The following is a 13844-nucleotide window of genomic DNA, read 5'->3' on the forward strand; positions in this document are numbered from 1 at the left end:
AGCCTATTCTGGGTTCTCAGAGTTTCCAGTGCCAGTGAGCTTGGGACAGACAGCTGTTTTTTCCCCACTGGATATATGGGATCATCAGATCATGATATTTTGCTCTTTCAAACCGAGGCTTGGTGATTATCGAGGCCGGGAGTGTTGGAAAGATTTTTCAAATACTGAGGAACTTTCATTCGCAAACTTTCAAAACAAAATTACTTTCCCATTGTTCCTCAATGGCAGTGTATGATATATAATTTTCTAGCTCTTTTATCCCATAATGACAAGATGCTCATGTCTCCGCCCTAACAATGGGAGCCTTTGTCCCAAAGGCGGGAAGGTAGGCGACAAGTTTAGGTCTGCATATTATTCCCATAGAAATGCATTGGGCTTATTCTAGACAGATTTGCGAAAGCGAGCCCTCTCTCCTCGCCTCTTCCTCTCTGATGAAACTATATCACTGGAGAAAGAATCTGAGCGAGCAAAACAGTGCCCCTCTATATGTAGCCCATGTATCTGATGCTGTCTGGCCAGAAATAGTATGACATGCCATACTCTTTTGGTCCAGACAGCATCAGATACATGGTCTACACATACTGAGACAGAGGAGCGCTGTTTCAGATGTTTTAAGTGAGATTGATCCGTCATCCTGACGACATGCGTCTCGGTCTAATAAATTATCAATATTTCAATATTTTATTTGGACAGGCAAGGAGGTATGGTAGTGCGGGCCAGGCCCCCTAAGGCCCGGCCATTTTTCCGGGCATGGCTTAGTATATAACCTCCAAATAACACACATTGAGAAGAGAAGTTCCGATGTTCTCATTCTGGTGTTGTTTGCACTGTAAATGGCCTTTGCTCCACCAAGAGCCGTAGTGCTAAGATACAGCATCTCTCAGCGAAAGGCTTCTCATTACACAGCTGTTCTGAACTCATGTTTACTGACTGTCCTTGTACCCTCATGAAAATAATGGGGCTGACTCTCTCTCTCTCTCTGTTGAGCTCCTGGGTCCCATCTCCCTGGGAATCTTACAACAGAACAGAAACCCTTTTAGCTGCTGATGACTAAATAAATAACGAATAATATAATCAGATCTCCATAACACCCCCCCCCCCCCCCCTTCCATAACCCCACCTTTCCTCCTCCGTTTGAAGCACTGTTTTCAGACAGCCATTTTGTCTCCCCCACAGTGGTTTGGGTACATGTGGTGGTGACATAACCAAAAATGTTCAAACAGAGAGGGTCCTGCAGGGGAGTTTTATACAGGGGGATGTGAGGGGGAATCAGTAAATACTGATGAAACCTGGTGACAGTGGGAGCTGTCTGGAGCACTGGCTCCCCGGCATTTACACAGCAAGACATGCTCCGAAAGGAAAGCAATATCTGCATTGCGTAAGGTCAGGCAATCATGCATATTGTTATATGGTACGGTAGGCACAAGGTTTTAAAGACTTAACATTCTGAGAAAGGCTTTATTCAATCAACTGAAGATACTGTGCTGTGTTTCTGGAATGGTTTTTCAGAAGTGGCAGTTTTGAAGTGTTTACTACCCCCATCTGTTATGTGCTACCATGGAAAACACATTTCTGGAAGCGCTATTCGGAAAACCACTCTGCGAACTTGTTTGAATACCAGCTAATTGGTTTGTCAAGTTAAATGGACACAAAAAAATGCATATCATGGGTACGTGACAAGATCTGTGACAATAGATGGAGCCAATGGACTTGAGGGATACTAAAGTTTACACTTGTAATTGCCAGTCAAAGCAAACATACAAAGATAACTTACCCCATAAGAGGATCCACAGCGATTCCTTTAGGATTGGTCAGATCTAAATCTATGATGGTGATGCAGGTGTCCCCAACATGGCTGCAAACAAATATCTTGTTGCTTACATGGTCCACAAAGTAGAAGTTTCCAGTGAGCCAATCAATGGTCATGTGTTCTACATCTATGGATGAAAACAAAGTCATTAAATTCTTGCCACCAAAACTTTCTTTGATTAAGGACATATTGTGAGGATAGACCTGCTGATCTTCCATTATGTTAGATAGCATTTTATTATGGACATTCATGTCATTCATTAAAGGTAAAGATACATAACTGAATGCAAAGTAAGGAAGGAATCTAACATTGATGGTATACTGAGAGTGAACAGCATTCCTTAAATTATTGAATTAACAGGATAGACTAGCACTAGAATGACCCTGAAGAAGATAGTGACCATGGGAAGTGCATTTGGGTAGGCATTTCCTATATTGTGAAAGTAAGTGGGGAAAAAAACAGAATTGAAAATATGAAGATATACAGGCCTAAGTGCTGTGGGTGCATGTGGTTGCTTGAAGGGGGAGGAAAATGTACATTGAGTAGAGAGAGACATAGAGAGAGGAAGAAGGAGAGAAAGAGAGAGACCGGGAGCGTTTTAAGGCTTTCTGAAGGGGCATGACTGAGTGTGCAAAAAAAATCAATAGTTGCCAATCATTGTAAATTGGAGAATATCTTTGACCACTTGACACACTGCAAGACATACTTTGTAAACTTTGTACTGTTTTGATATCCATTTCCATTGTAAATCCATTCAGATTCTTCATTTTAGCACAGCGTAGCCGTCTGAGGGAGTCTGAGGAAAGAAGCCAACACACTTCCTTTTCCTGGTAATTGTAATCCAATGAAAGGGATCCATTTTCATCCAACAGTTTCAAGGTCTGTAGATTAGATCCATTTAATCGTGTGGTTGCTATGCAATCTGACCTTCCAATCAGTAGAGCTGGAGGAGAGTCGCCAGGGTCTGGAACACAAGAAAAAGGACATTTGGAAAAATTGGGGAAAAACAACATGGTGGAAATCCTTCACAAAGAATATAAAATGCCTGTATCAACCCAGGAGGACTAAGAAGATATTAAACACAATGTGTATTTTCTTCAAGACATTTCTGTAATTTATAACTAAACAGAAAAAACTCCAGAAGGAACATCAAAGCTACATCAAAACTACATCAGATTCAATAAAACAACTATTGCAATTACAATTTTCTATACAGCTGTTATCTCCTCCTCTACCCAATACACCCCTATTTCCATTACCAGCTGTTTTCTCTATACATGAGCAAACTAACTTTGTTTTTCAATGAAAAGTGGAGGAAGATGAACAAAAAGTTTTGTTCCACAGTCCAAGCTCCTTCCCCAGCTTTGTGTCAGAAGGGGGATTTAGCCCAGTGATAGGCTAACACAACCCACTTCTGAGGCCTAACTGACAGTGTTTGTCCCCCCCCAGCTCTCCTCTCTCTCTCGCTCTCTCCTTTACCTGCTGTCTCAAACACTGAATGCTCGGCTATGATGCTGACCTGTTGCACCCTCTATAACCACAGGGATTATTTGACCCTGCTGGTCATCTATGTACATTTGAATGTCTTGAAGAACGATCTGTCCTTAATGACAATGTACCTTTATAATCTCCAGCTGGCACAGCCAGTATAGGACTGGCCACAGTTCAGAGCCTGGTTCCTCTCTAGGTTTCTTCCTAGGTTCCTGCCTTTCTAGGGATCTTTTCCTAGCCACTGTGCTTCTACATCTGCATTGCTTGTTCTTTGGGGTCTTTGGGGTCTTAGGCTGGGTTTCTGCACTTTGTGACAACTGCTGATGTAAAAGGGGCATTATAAACACATTTTGATTAATTGATTGCCACTGATCCCCCACACAAGTTCAAGTCAGAGCTGGCTCTCCTAATATGGGCAATAAATTAGTGTGTCCACTGTGAAAAGCACTTTTCTTTACCCTGATCCCTCTAAGTCAACCTTTAGGAGCTAGATAATATACCCTGGGATACTACTACAGCATGGATGGGGCTTTGGTTCTCTCATACGAGCACATTTTTGTGTCCCAAATGGCACTCTATTCTCTTTGTAGTGTAATGCATTACATTTGACCAGAGTTCATAGGGGAATAGGGTGCCACTTTGGGCACAACCAAGCTCTCTGATAGAGACATTGTTGTCTTGAATGCAAAACTGTAGCTGTCATTCAACTCTACATAGCTCTACTGTACCAAAAGGGTCAAACAATTACCTTATATATATATATATTATTTTTTTGTACCTTTATTTAACTAGGCAAGTCAGTTAAGAACAAATTCTTATTTTCAATGACGGCCTAGGAACAGTGGGTTAACTGCCTTGTTCAGGGACAGAACGACTTGTCAGCTCGGGGATTCAATCTTGCAACCTTTCAGTTACTAGTCCAATGCTCTAACCACTAGGCTACCTGCCTATCTACCTTCCACATCATTTCTAGAATTGCATTGATTTTACTGCAGTGTTGCAGTAAAATCATCTCAAGCAAATCTAGGGATACACAAAACAACATTTTGGCACCAGTAGAGTAGGTAACAAGCTATATAAACGACGCCCCTCCGTAAACACGCCTTCTACAATGTTGGTTAAAAGGTGGTACTTATTTAAATTAGGTAAGAGAATATCATATGACCATTGGTGTATTAAAATGCATGTTAAGGTGATGTTACCCTATCCACTAAATTATCACACCTCCTGAATCCATGTGTTTGATATGGGGAGTGGACCAGTAACTATGATGAAACTTTATCAATGTATAAGCAACAGACATTTTTCATACTTTGGTCATCATACTTTGATCTGGTTTCATCCAAATACCATCCAATTTCATGAAAAACAGGATTTTGACTGTTCATGACCTTTAAAAAAATGTACATTTTTGGATTATTTCTAGATACATTTGAGAGGTCTAGTTGTGGCCGCAACCGGACTAGATTGTGAACAAGTCTTGGCGGAGTGCATTGCTTGACTGCTGTGAGAGTGATATATATGCACAATATCGTTTGCAAACTGCAGCCCCTCAAATGATTCCTTCTCAATATCAAGTTTGTGGAGCAGAGGCTGTGTATGTTTTGGTTCTACAAATCTGTGTCAATTATAACACTCAATAATCAATTAATTGCATTCATTCTTGCACCATGCGATCAATTATCAGTCTTTTTCTTCTCTATGCTGCCTGCATCTAACGGTTTTCTTAGGAGGAGGAGTATGGAGGATCGGACCAATATGCAGCGTGGTACAGGTCCATGTTCATGTTAATATTTATTTAAACTGAACACAAAACAAAAGCACGAACGAAAACAAAACAGTTCTGTCTGCTACAGAGACAGAAAACAACTACCCACAACCCATAGTTGGAAAACAGGCTGCCTAAGTATGGTTCTCAATCAGAGACAACGATAGACAGCTGTCCCTGATTGAGAACTATACCCGACCAAAAACAAAGAAATACAAAAACATAGAAAAAATAACATAGAATGCCCACCCTAGTCATACCCTGGCCTAACCAAAATAGAGAATAAAAAGCCTCTCTATGGCCAGGGCGTGACACTGCAGCATGATCTATTTTCCCTCACACACATCGTAGACAGTTGCTGGTCAGAAAGGGAGAACGTATCTGGAGCCACTGAGCCTGAGGAGCACGTATTAATCCTGCTGTAGAATTCAACGAGGCCAGCAGTGGAGACTCCTCGGGGGAGGAAGGGGTGGACAATCCTCCTCATTGAATTACATTTTTTCTTTTAAATTGTAAAACATAAAAAAGTTATCATTTTTAGATAAAACTACACTAAATATAATCACATCACCAAATTATTGAATAAAACACTATTTTGCAAAGAATGTCTATAGTAGCCTCAACAGCACTCTGTAGGGTAGCACCATGGTGTAAACAGAGGTTCTGTCCTCCTCTGGGTACATTGACTTCAATATAAAACCTAGGAGGCTCATGGTTCTCACTCCCTTCCATAGACTTACACAGTAATTATGACAACTTCTGGAGGACATCCTCCAGCCTATCAGAGCTCTTGCAGCATTAACTGACATGTTGCCCCCCCCAATCAAAGGTTCAGAGAAGTCATCTAGTACTGAAAGCATAAACTATAGCTACCCTGCTATAGCACTGCAGGGTCTAAAATGTGGTGAGTAGTTGACTCAAAGAGAGAGAGAGAGACAATAGGTGAACAGTTTTGAACATATTAATTCATTCCAAAATGAAGGAGAAGCTAGGGAGAGAGATTTTGTCATTCTTTTTCAGTTTCAGTTTCACTTACTTAGCTAGCAAATGCTGCTAGCCAGTTTAGCCTACTGAAACACCTTGCTCAAACAGAGGGATGCTATGTTAGCTAGGTGGCTATGGCGTTCCAACATTTAACTGGAACTCTTCCAAATCAAGGTAAGCTTTTGGTATTACTAATTTATTGCCACCGGGGCCCGCCGGTGTAACTGCTTACTGAATGTACACTAACGTTACTGCATGATTGTAACGGGTTTACTAATGCATTAGTTCTATTAGCTATGCTGACTATGACATTACTTTAGCTAATATGGTGACACATATGTAGGATGTTTGTAGCGGTTTGGCTTGGATAGGTTTTTTCGCCTAGTCACAAACAGCTGATTTGTTGTGCATTGAAGTCCACAAGAGAAGGGAAGAGAAGGAATACAACGTGGCTGTTATGAGAGTGAACTCGGTTTACTCGTGATCATGGGTGTATTCATTCCACGATTCTGTTGAAAAACTTTTCTTAAATGGAAGCAAGTGGAGCAAAATGGGGATAAACCTACCTGAATTTTTCCAAAATAAACTGTCGTTTGCAACTGTTGGACTAATAATTACACCCTATATCAGCTAGATGCAGACAAGAGTGTGCAAGGCGGTATTGAATGCCACTGTCACCTAAAAAATAATTCTCAACCTGTGTGCACCCACTTTGGAAACTTTAATTCATAGGCTAAGTTGTTGCAACCTCATGATGGTTATAGTGAAAATGTGAGTGTCATGTAGTTGCCTAAACCTATCGCTGTTACATTGACATGGATGAATGGAATATGAATGACAGTCATCTAATATGCTGTAATAGAAACAAGACCATGCCCAAGTTAGCTACCATGTTCCTTTTTCTTGAGGAGTGGTTTCCACGATGGAGCACTACAGAGATGGTTGCCCTTCTGGAAGATTCTCCCATCTCCACAGAGGAACTCTGGAGCTCTGTAAGTGTCACCATCGGGTTCTTTGTCACCTCCCTGACCAAGGCCCTTCTCCCCTGATTGCTCAGTTTGTTCGGGCGTCCAGCTCTAGGAAAATTATTTAATAAATTTTACAATAAGGCTGTAATGTAACAAAATGTGGAAGAAGGGAAGGGGTCTGAATACTTTCCGAATGCACTGTATATCATAAAATGTCTTCTTCTTTGCGTGGTTTTCCAGCAGACTAAACGCTTTGTTGCGTTTTGTTGCCTTTCACAGTTTGGAAAGTGCGTTGCACATTTGTACACAAAAAAAGGGGAAAAGGGGAAAAAAACGAAATTGCACCGTCATGTGAACCTATATACAGTACCTGAAAGATTAGTGGAATCTGTGTGGGTAGCTGGACAGGTAGGATGACTGACAGTGAAGGTGAACAGGTGGTCAGAGAATGGATGAGACTGAGGCAGGAATTCCTTTAACCATAAAGTGGTATATTTACTGAGTAGTCTGTGCTGCATCACAAAATAAACAAATAATATGTATCCAATCAATTCATAATCAAAGATCAAATCATATCATTCATTATTAACATAATTTAGGGAGTTCAACAGTCCAGTTCATTAAGAAGTCAATAGTAATTATTTGTGAGTCATTTAGGCTCATTTAGGCTCATTTAGGCTCTTTATGCCTTTTCTACAGCCACCCCGGAAATGTGTTAAATTCCACACTCCTCAAAAAAGGCTCATTGCTCCCCGTCCTCTGTCATCTCAGGGAGAGGAATTAGTCGGGCAACTGGCTGGATATATGTCCGGTTCTTCACCTGGATCTCCACTGATCTAACACGACCATCGGTTCCAGGCATGGTCTTAGTTATATGGCCCACCGGCCAGGAGGCTCGAGGCAGCTGAGGGTCCACCATCATTACTACTTGGCCAGTTTCCAGGCTGGCCATTTCTCTCTGCCATTTCCCTCTGTGCTGTAGACTTGGTAGGTAATCCAGAATGAATCGGGCCCAAAAATGGTGAGCTAAGATCTGGTTGTGTCGCCACCGGCGTCTGCCTACGAGGTTGGTATCAGCATACATGGCTTGAGGAAGTGACGCATCTCAGCATCCCATCAAGAGCATATTCGGTGTAACCGGATCGGGGTCAGCGATGTCTGCAGAGACATATCCCAAGGGTTTGGAGTTCAGAATCCCTTCCACCTCTATCAGGACGGTCCTCAAGACAGTTTCAGTGACAGTTTTGTCCCCTAGTACGACTCGTAAGGCCGTCTTTACAGATTTGATCTCTCGCTCCCATGTTCCTCCAAAATGAGGAGCTCCTGGAGTGTTAAATTTGAATGAGATTTGTTGGTCCATCAGCTGATCCTGGAGGCTGGGTTCCATGGCTTGGAAGGCTTCCTCCAACCTGGCTTCTCCTGCCTTGAAGTTTGTACCTCTGTCAGCCAGGATCTCGTAGAGTTTCCCCCGTCGGGAGATAAACCGCCGTAGGGCCATGAGGAAGGCCTCAGTATCCAAACTCTCCAGTAGGTCCAGGTGGACACATCTGGTTGTCAAACACTTGAATAGAATGCCCCAGCACTTTTCCACACGATGACCTAGCTTGATGATCAAGGGGCCAAAGCAATCTACTCCTGTTGACCAGAAGGGTGGTTTAAGGAGGCGCAAGCGAACAGGGGGTAAATCTGCCATTTTGGGCACCGTGGCTCCGGCCTGCCATCTCTGACATTCTACATTGGTGCTTACGAATGGCTCCTCGTCCTCCAATTATCCAGTACTTCCGCCTCATCTCCCCATAGACCCTCTCTGGCCCTGGGTGGAGAAGCCTCCATCATAACTGTTGATGAGGAGCCTGGTAAGAGGGTGTCTGGAGTCAAGGATAATTGGGTGGATAGCATCTGGGTCCAAAACCTCTGCTTGGCAGAGCCTCCCTCCGACTCTGATCACTCCAAGGATTGGATCATATTCTGGGGTGAGAGAGAGAAGACGGCTGTCCTTAGCCACTTCCCTACCGGCTTTCAGAGCTCCTCAGGGAAGCTAACTGCTTGTGCTTGCTGGAGGAGTAGTGTCTCTGCCGCGAGGGAGGTGGGTATCGAAGCCACCCCATCTGAGGTCTGGTTTGTGGAGGCGATCAGATCCGGCAGTGTTTGGGATTGTGCTACGTATGTCAGGGAGAGCTGTTGCTGGATAACATGGTGAGGGAGATACCAGGACTCGCTGAGTGGGTTTCCCACTTCATGAGCGGTCACTTTTGTGACATAGCCTGCCTTCACAAGGTTATGAATCTCTCGGTTATGAACTTCAGCAAACTCAGGATTCTTCACCAGGCGTCGCTCAGTTCCACACAGTAGTGGGGAGTACAGCCCGTGTTGTGGTTGCCAGAGGAGGATGGTTGCTTCTGGTGAAGAGGACTTGCTGTGACTGTACAGCTTGGGTGGAGAGAAGTAGATGGGCTGGACCTTGCACAGCCCAACCCAAGGATGTATGGACAGCAATGGGCCCTCCTTCTAGTCCAGCTCGTATAGGCTCAGTCGGGGTGACGAGATGTGGGTGGTCTGACCCAATCAGGATAAGTGGCGCTACACTGGCCAAGTTAGGAAGAGGCAATCCTCGTAGATGAGGATATTGTTTCTGTAGAACACTTATCGGGCAGGAGTGCTCTGCGAGATTCAAGCCATCTGCCGTGAAGGCATTGGTGATGTTATAGGCCACGTCCCTGTTTCCTGAAGGTGAAATGCTAAAGGTCACAGCAGAGCCTTTCATTTGGATAACATCATGTCGCACCGTTCTGAGATTAAGGGTCTCGGGGGTCCCCTCCAGGTTAAACTGACAGGTGGCCGCCGTGAGAATGATTGTTCTTTCTGACCCATCATCTAGAACGGCGAATGTATCAATGCTTCTCCCTTCACTTTGCAGAGTGACCTTGACCACCTTCAACATGACCCTTGGAAACCGGTTCTGCTGGTCGAGATACAGCTCCTTTGCAGCTCCTACCATGAGCATACTCTGCTCCTTCTGTGCTTGGGGAATTACATCATGTAACACAGTGAGATAGATTTCTTTACAGCGGTTGCAGGGTTTCCTCAATGTGCAGGCCTTATGGCTACGGGCACACTTGTAGCATCGCTCACCTGAAGTGATCCAGGCCTTCAATTGAGTTTGAGTGAGCTTTTTTACCCTGGTCCAATTACCAACCACGGCAAATCGTTGCTTTCATCCAGGGCCAGGCCAGTACTCAAACATCAGGTCGGAGGGCTCTCACCCAATTCCAGCTGCCACAAATGGAGGGTCTAGGACAGTAGGGGACCGGCCCAATGAGGCCACAGTGGGCTCATCAGAAGTCCCGGGTTTATCCTTCATGCAACCAGAAGAGGGAGCCAACATTATGAAACTTCTAGTAGCCTCAGCCTATGGAATTCCCAGACCCAAACTGCCATACTTTGAAAGCGGAAAGGAGAGTGAATTTGTCCTTTTGGAAATTGCATTGGAGAGCCTACTGGGTATTCACAGTCATCTGTCAGAACGCTACAAATAACAAGTACTAATGGATCATTTGCAACGTTTTTCCATATTTTTACTATTTTCTACATTGAAAAATATTAGTGAAGACATCAAAACTATGAAATAACACATATGGAATCAAGTAGCAACCAAATTTTTTTAAACCAATCTAAATAGATTTTATATTTGAGATTCTTCAAAGTAGCCACCCTTTTCCTTGATGACAGCTTTGCACACTCTTCGCATTCTCTCAACCAGCTTCACGAGGTAGTATTTTTGGAGAAGTTTTAGCAAATTTATGGAAAATAAAATACAGAAATATCTAATTTACACCTCTGAGCCAATGCATGTTAGAATCACCTTTCGGCAGCGATTACAACTGTGAGTCTTTCTGGGCAGCTAGCTAGTGTGCGAGGCCGTAATGAATGTGTCAATGTCTGCCACCTTGATTACTCAAATGTCTCTAGACCTGTGTGCACCTACGTTGTAAACTTTCATTATAGGCTAGGTTATAGCAACATCATGATGGGTATATGGAAAATGTGAGTATTATGTAGTAGCCTAAACCATCAATGTTATATTGAGCTGGGTGAATGGAATATGAATGACAGTCATCCAATAATAATAGAAATGTAATAGAAATGAGTCCATGTTCATAAAACATTTCTGCGTCCTCCCTCATTTTAAACAGCACCGACCGCCACTGCCTTTACAGATAATTGTTTATGTAGGGTGCAGAGACGAGGTAGTGATAAAAAAAAATGTTTTAAACACTATTATTGCACACAGTGAGTCCATGCAACTTATTATATATTATATATTGTTAAGCAAATTTCTACTCCTGAAAATATTTAGGCTTGGCATTACAAAGGGGTTGAATACTTATTGACTCAAGACGTTTCAGCTTTTCATTTTTTCATTTGTAAGCATTTTAAAAAACATAATTCCACTTTGACATTATGGGGTATTGTGTGTAGGCCAGTGACACAAAATGTAAATGTAATAAATGTTTTATTGAGATTGTAACACAACAAAATGTGGAAAAAGTCATGGGGTGTGAATACTTTATGTTGGCACTGTACCACTATCCCCAACAGATCCTACACTGTAGTTTTTCTGCACTAAAATCTCTGATATCCAAAATCTTCTCTGCTGCTGTTACTACCAATTCAAACCTCTGGGATTTCCATTCCATCTTTAATGACAATAGCAATAAACGCCAAGAAGTCAACCTTACTAAAGCACAAACTGTTCGGGTCACTTTGTACTGGCCTACTACTCACAGGGATCCTTTCAGGCCCCCTCACCCTTTGTCCACCATCCTCTACATTCCTCACCATACGCCACTTTCTGCACTGCTTTCACCCTGGAAACGTCAATCTGTTTCACTTGTAAAGGACATTTCTGATCCCCAACAACATGGCCACCCCCGCCAATGAAACACCACTTTTTCCCCCCGAAACCACACAGTCCAAATTGAAAAAAAAAATGTATCCTTAACTACAACAACATTTTCAGTAACGGTTACACAAATATTTGACTTGCTACAACTGTGATATTGTCCTGTGTGGCTCAGTTGGTTGGCACTTGCAATGCCAGGGTTGTGGGTTTGATTCCCATTGGGGACAACTGTGGAAATAGTGTCCACTTAAGTTTCACTGGACAAAAGTGTCCGCTGAAATCTAATTATATATTTTTATTTTATCAACCTTGGTTGAATGCACTGACTGTAAGTTGTTTAGGACAAGAGCGCCAGCTAAATGACCAAAATACAAATGTAAACATAAAATTGAAAACTTGCAAAGAACACTGGGTAATATGTCACTGCATGGGCAATTCCAGTAATATACTGTTAAATAGATTACAGTAATATTTTTGTGCCAGAAAATGGATTACCATACAATGGATTACAGTAGCTGCACTGTAAAATAAGTTACAGTAATTTACTAGCTAATTGCTGCCAGTAAGTTACTGTACATTTTACAGGAAATGTTTTACAGTGTAGAAGAAGAAATCAAGTCAATGCTTTATATTTTCTCAACTTGAATTAAACATTAAACCCCTTAATATGTTTTTCATTCTCTACATCTCCCCATCTCATGGCCTCTGAGAAAATATGCTCCTTAAATTTATATTTGTGAGCTTATACAACTAATGGTAAACCCATAGTTATCCCTGTACTGCAATTTTTCTCTGCTAAATTAATATTAATGTGTGTGAACATTAGGTTCAATTAAGTTTATGGGTAATCATATTCAGTTTATTCCTGGTAGGAAACCAGTCACATTGATTAAAACTAGCAACAGTGCGACTCTCCCCAGCTAGGTGTGCTGCTTTGTTTGCCAGTTATTGGACCATAACATAAATCAAGGCAGCACTGTATTGTCTCACCACAAAACTCTCCCAGAGTGTTGAGATGGTTACCAGTTAAAATCTCAGAATCCTTAAATCTGTCATTATCCTAACCTGACTATGTCTACTACCACATTCCCTGGTGGCAGATATATTTTTTATTCAACTAGACAAGTCAGTTAAGAACAAATTCTTATTTACAATGACGGCCTACAGTACACTGGCCAAACCCTGAAGACGCTGGGCCAATTTTGCAACGCACTATGGGACTCCCAATCACGGCCGGTTGTGATACAGCCTGGATTCAAACCAGGGTGTCTATAGTGACCCCTCTAGCACTGAGATGCAGTGCCTTAGACCGCTGCACCACTCGGGGGAAGATAGATGTGGTCAGTGGTGGACCAAATTAATAGTTCCTCTACTGAAGCTACCTAATGCTGAAAAACAAGTTTACGATGAACTAGGCCTAATCATATACCGACACCCAGAATGGTTGAACGAAGAACCAACATTGTATCGTCTATGTTTATTAATAGAAATGAAGAATATATGGCATATATGCAGATGATGCTGTTTGTAATACGAAGAACCAACATTGTATCGTCTATGTTTATTAATAGAAATGAAGAATATATGGCATATATGCAGATGATGCTCTTTGTAATACAGTTCTCTTAGTCTCACCTTGTTTGGCTGTGCAGGATGTTCTGTCATTCTGTAAGATGTATCCCTCTGTACAGCTGCATCTATATGAGCCGTAGGTGTTCAGGCAGGTTTGGCTACATGCTCCGTACACAGCACATTCATCATGATCTGAGCAGAAAGGGAGAGCCATTTCTAACAAATTAGGTGTGCTCAAACATGACCCAAATACATAAAGTATACTTAATGTGGCCCTCCACGGACCTTACGTTGGAAAGTCATTGCATCCTGTAGTGTGAAAACTGTCACTTCGGGCACTCTTTTCTA

At 42.4% G+C, this 13844-nt stretch overlaps 1 protein-coding gene across 1 annotated transcript in view; it reads right to left on the reverse strand.

The window, feature by feature from the left end:
• The window catches only part of LOC139380827 (low-density lipoprotein receptor-related protein 1B-like), a 485305-nt gene that overhangs the window by 256199 nt on the left and 215262 nt on the right, over positions 1 to 13844 (reverse strand). Inside the window, exons 4-6 of the mRNA XM_071123916.1 lie at positions 13560 to 13688; positions 2517 to 2774; positions 1775 to 1937 (exon numbers count right to left, since the gene is read on the reverse strand). Coding sequence (XP_070980017.1) covers positions 1775 to 1937; positions 2517 to 2774; positions 13560 to 13688 — 550 coding nt within the window. The remainder of the gene's footprint in view (positions 1 to 1774; positions 1938 to 2516; positions 2775 to 13559; positions 13689 to 13844) is intronic.

This window comes from Oncorhynchus clarkii, chromosome 22 (genome assembly GCF_045791955.1).
Source record: "Oncorhynchus clarkii lewisi isolate Uvic-CL-2024 chromosome 22, UVic_Ocla_1.0, whole genome shotgun sequence".
NCBI classification, from domain to species: domain Eukaryota; kingdom Metazoa; phylum Chordata; class Actinopteri; order Salmoniformes; family Salmonidae; genus Oncorhynchus; species Oncorhynchus clarkii.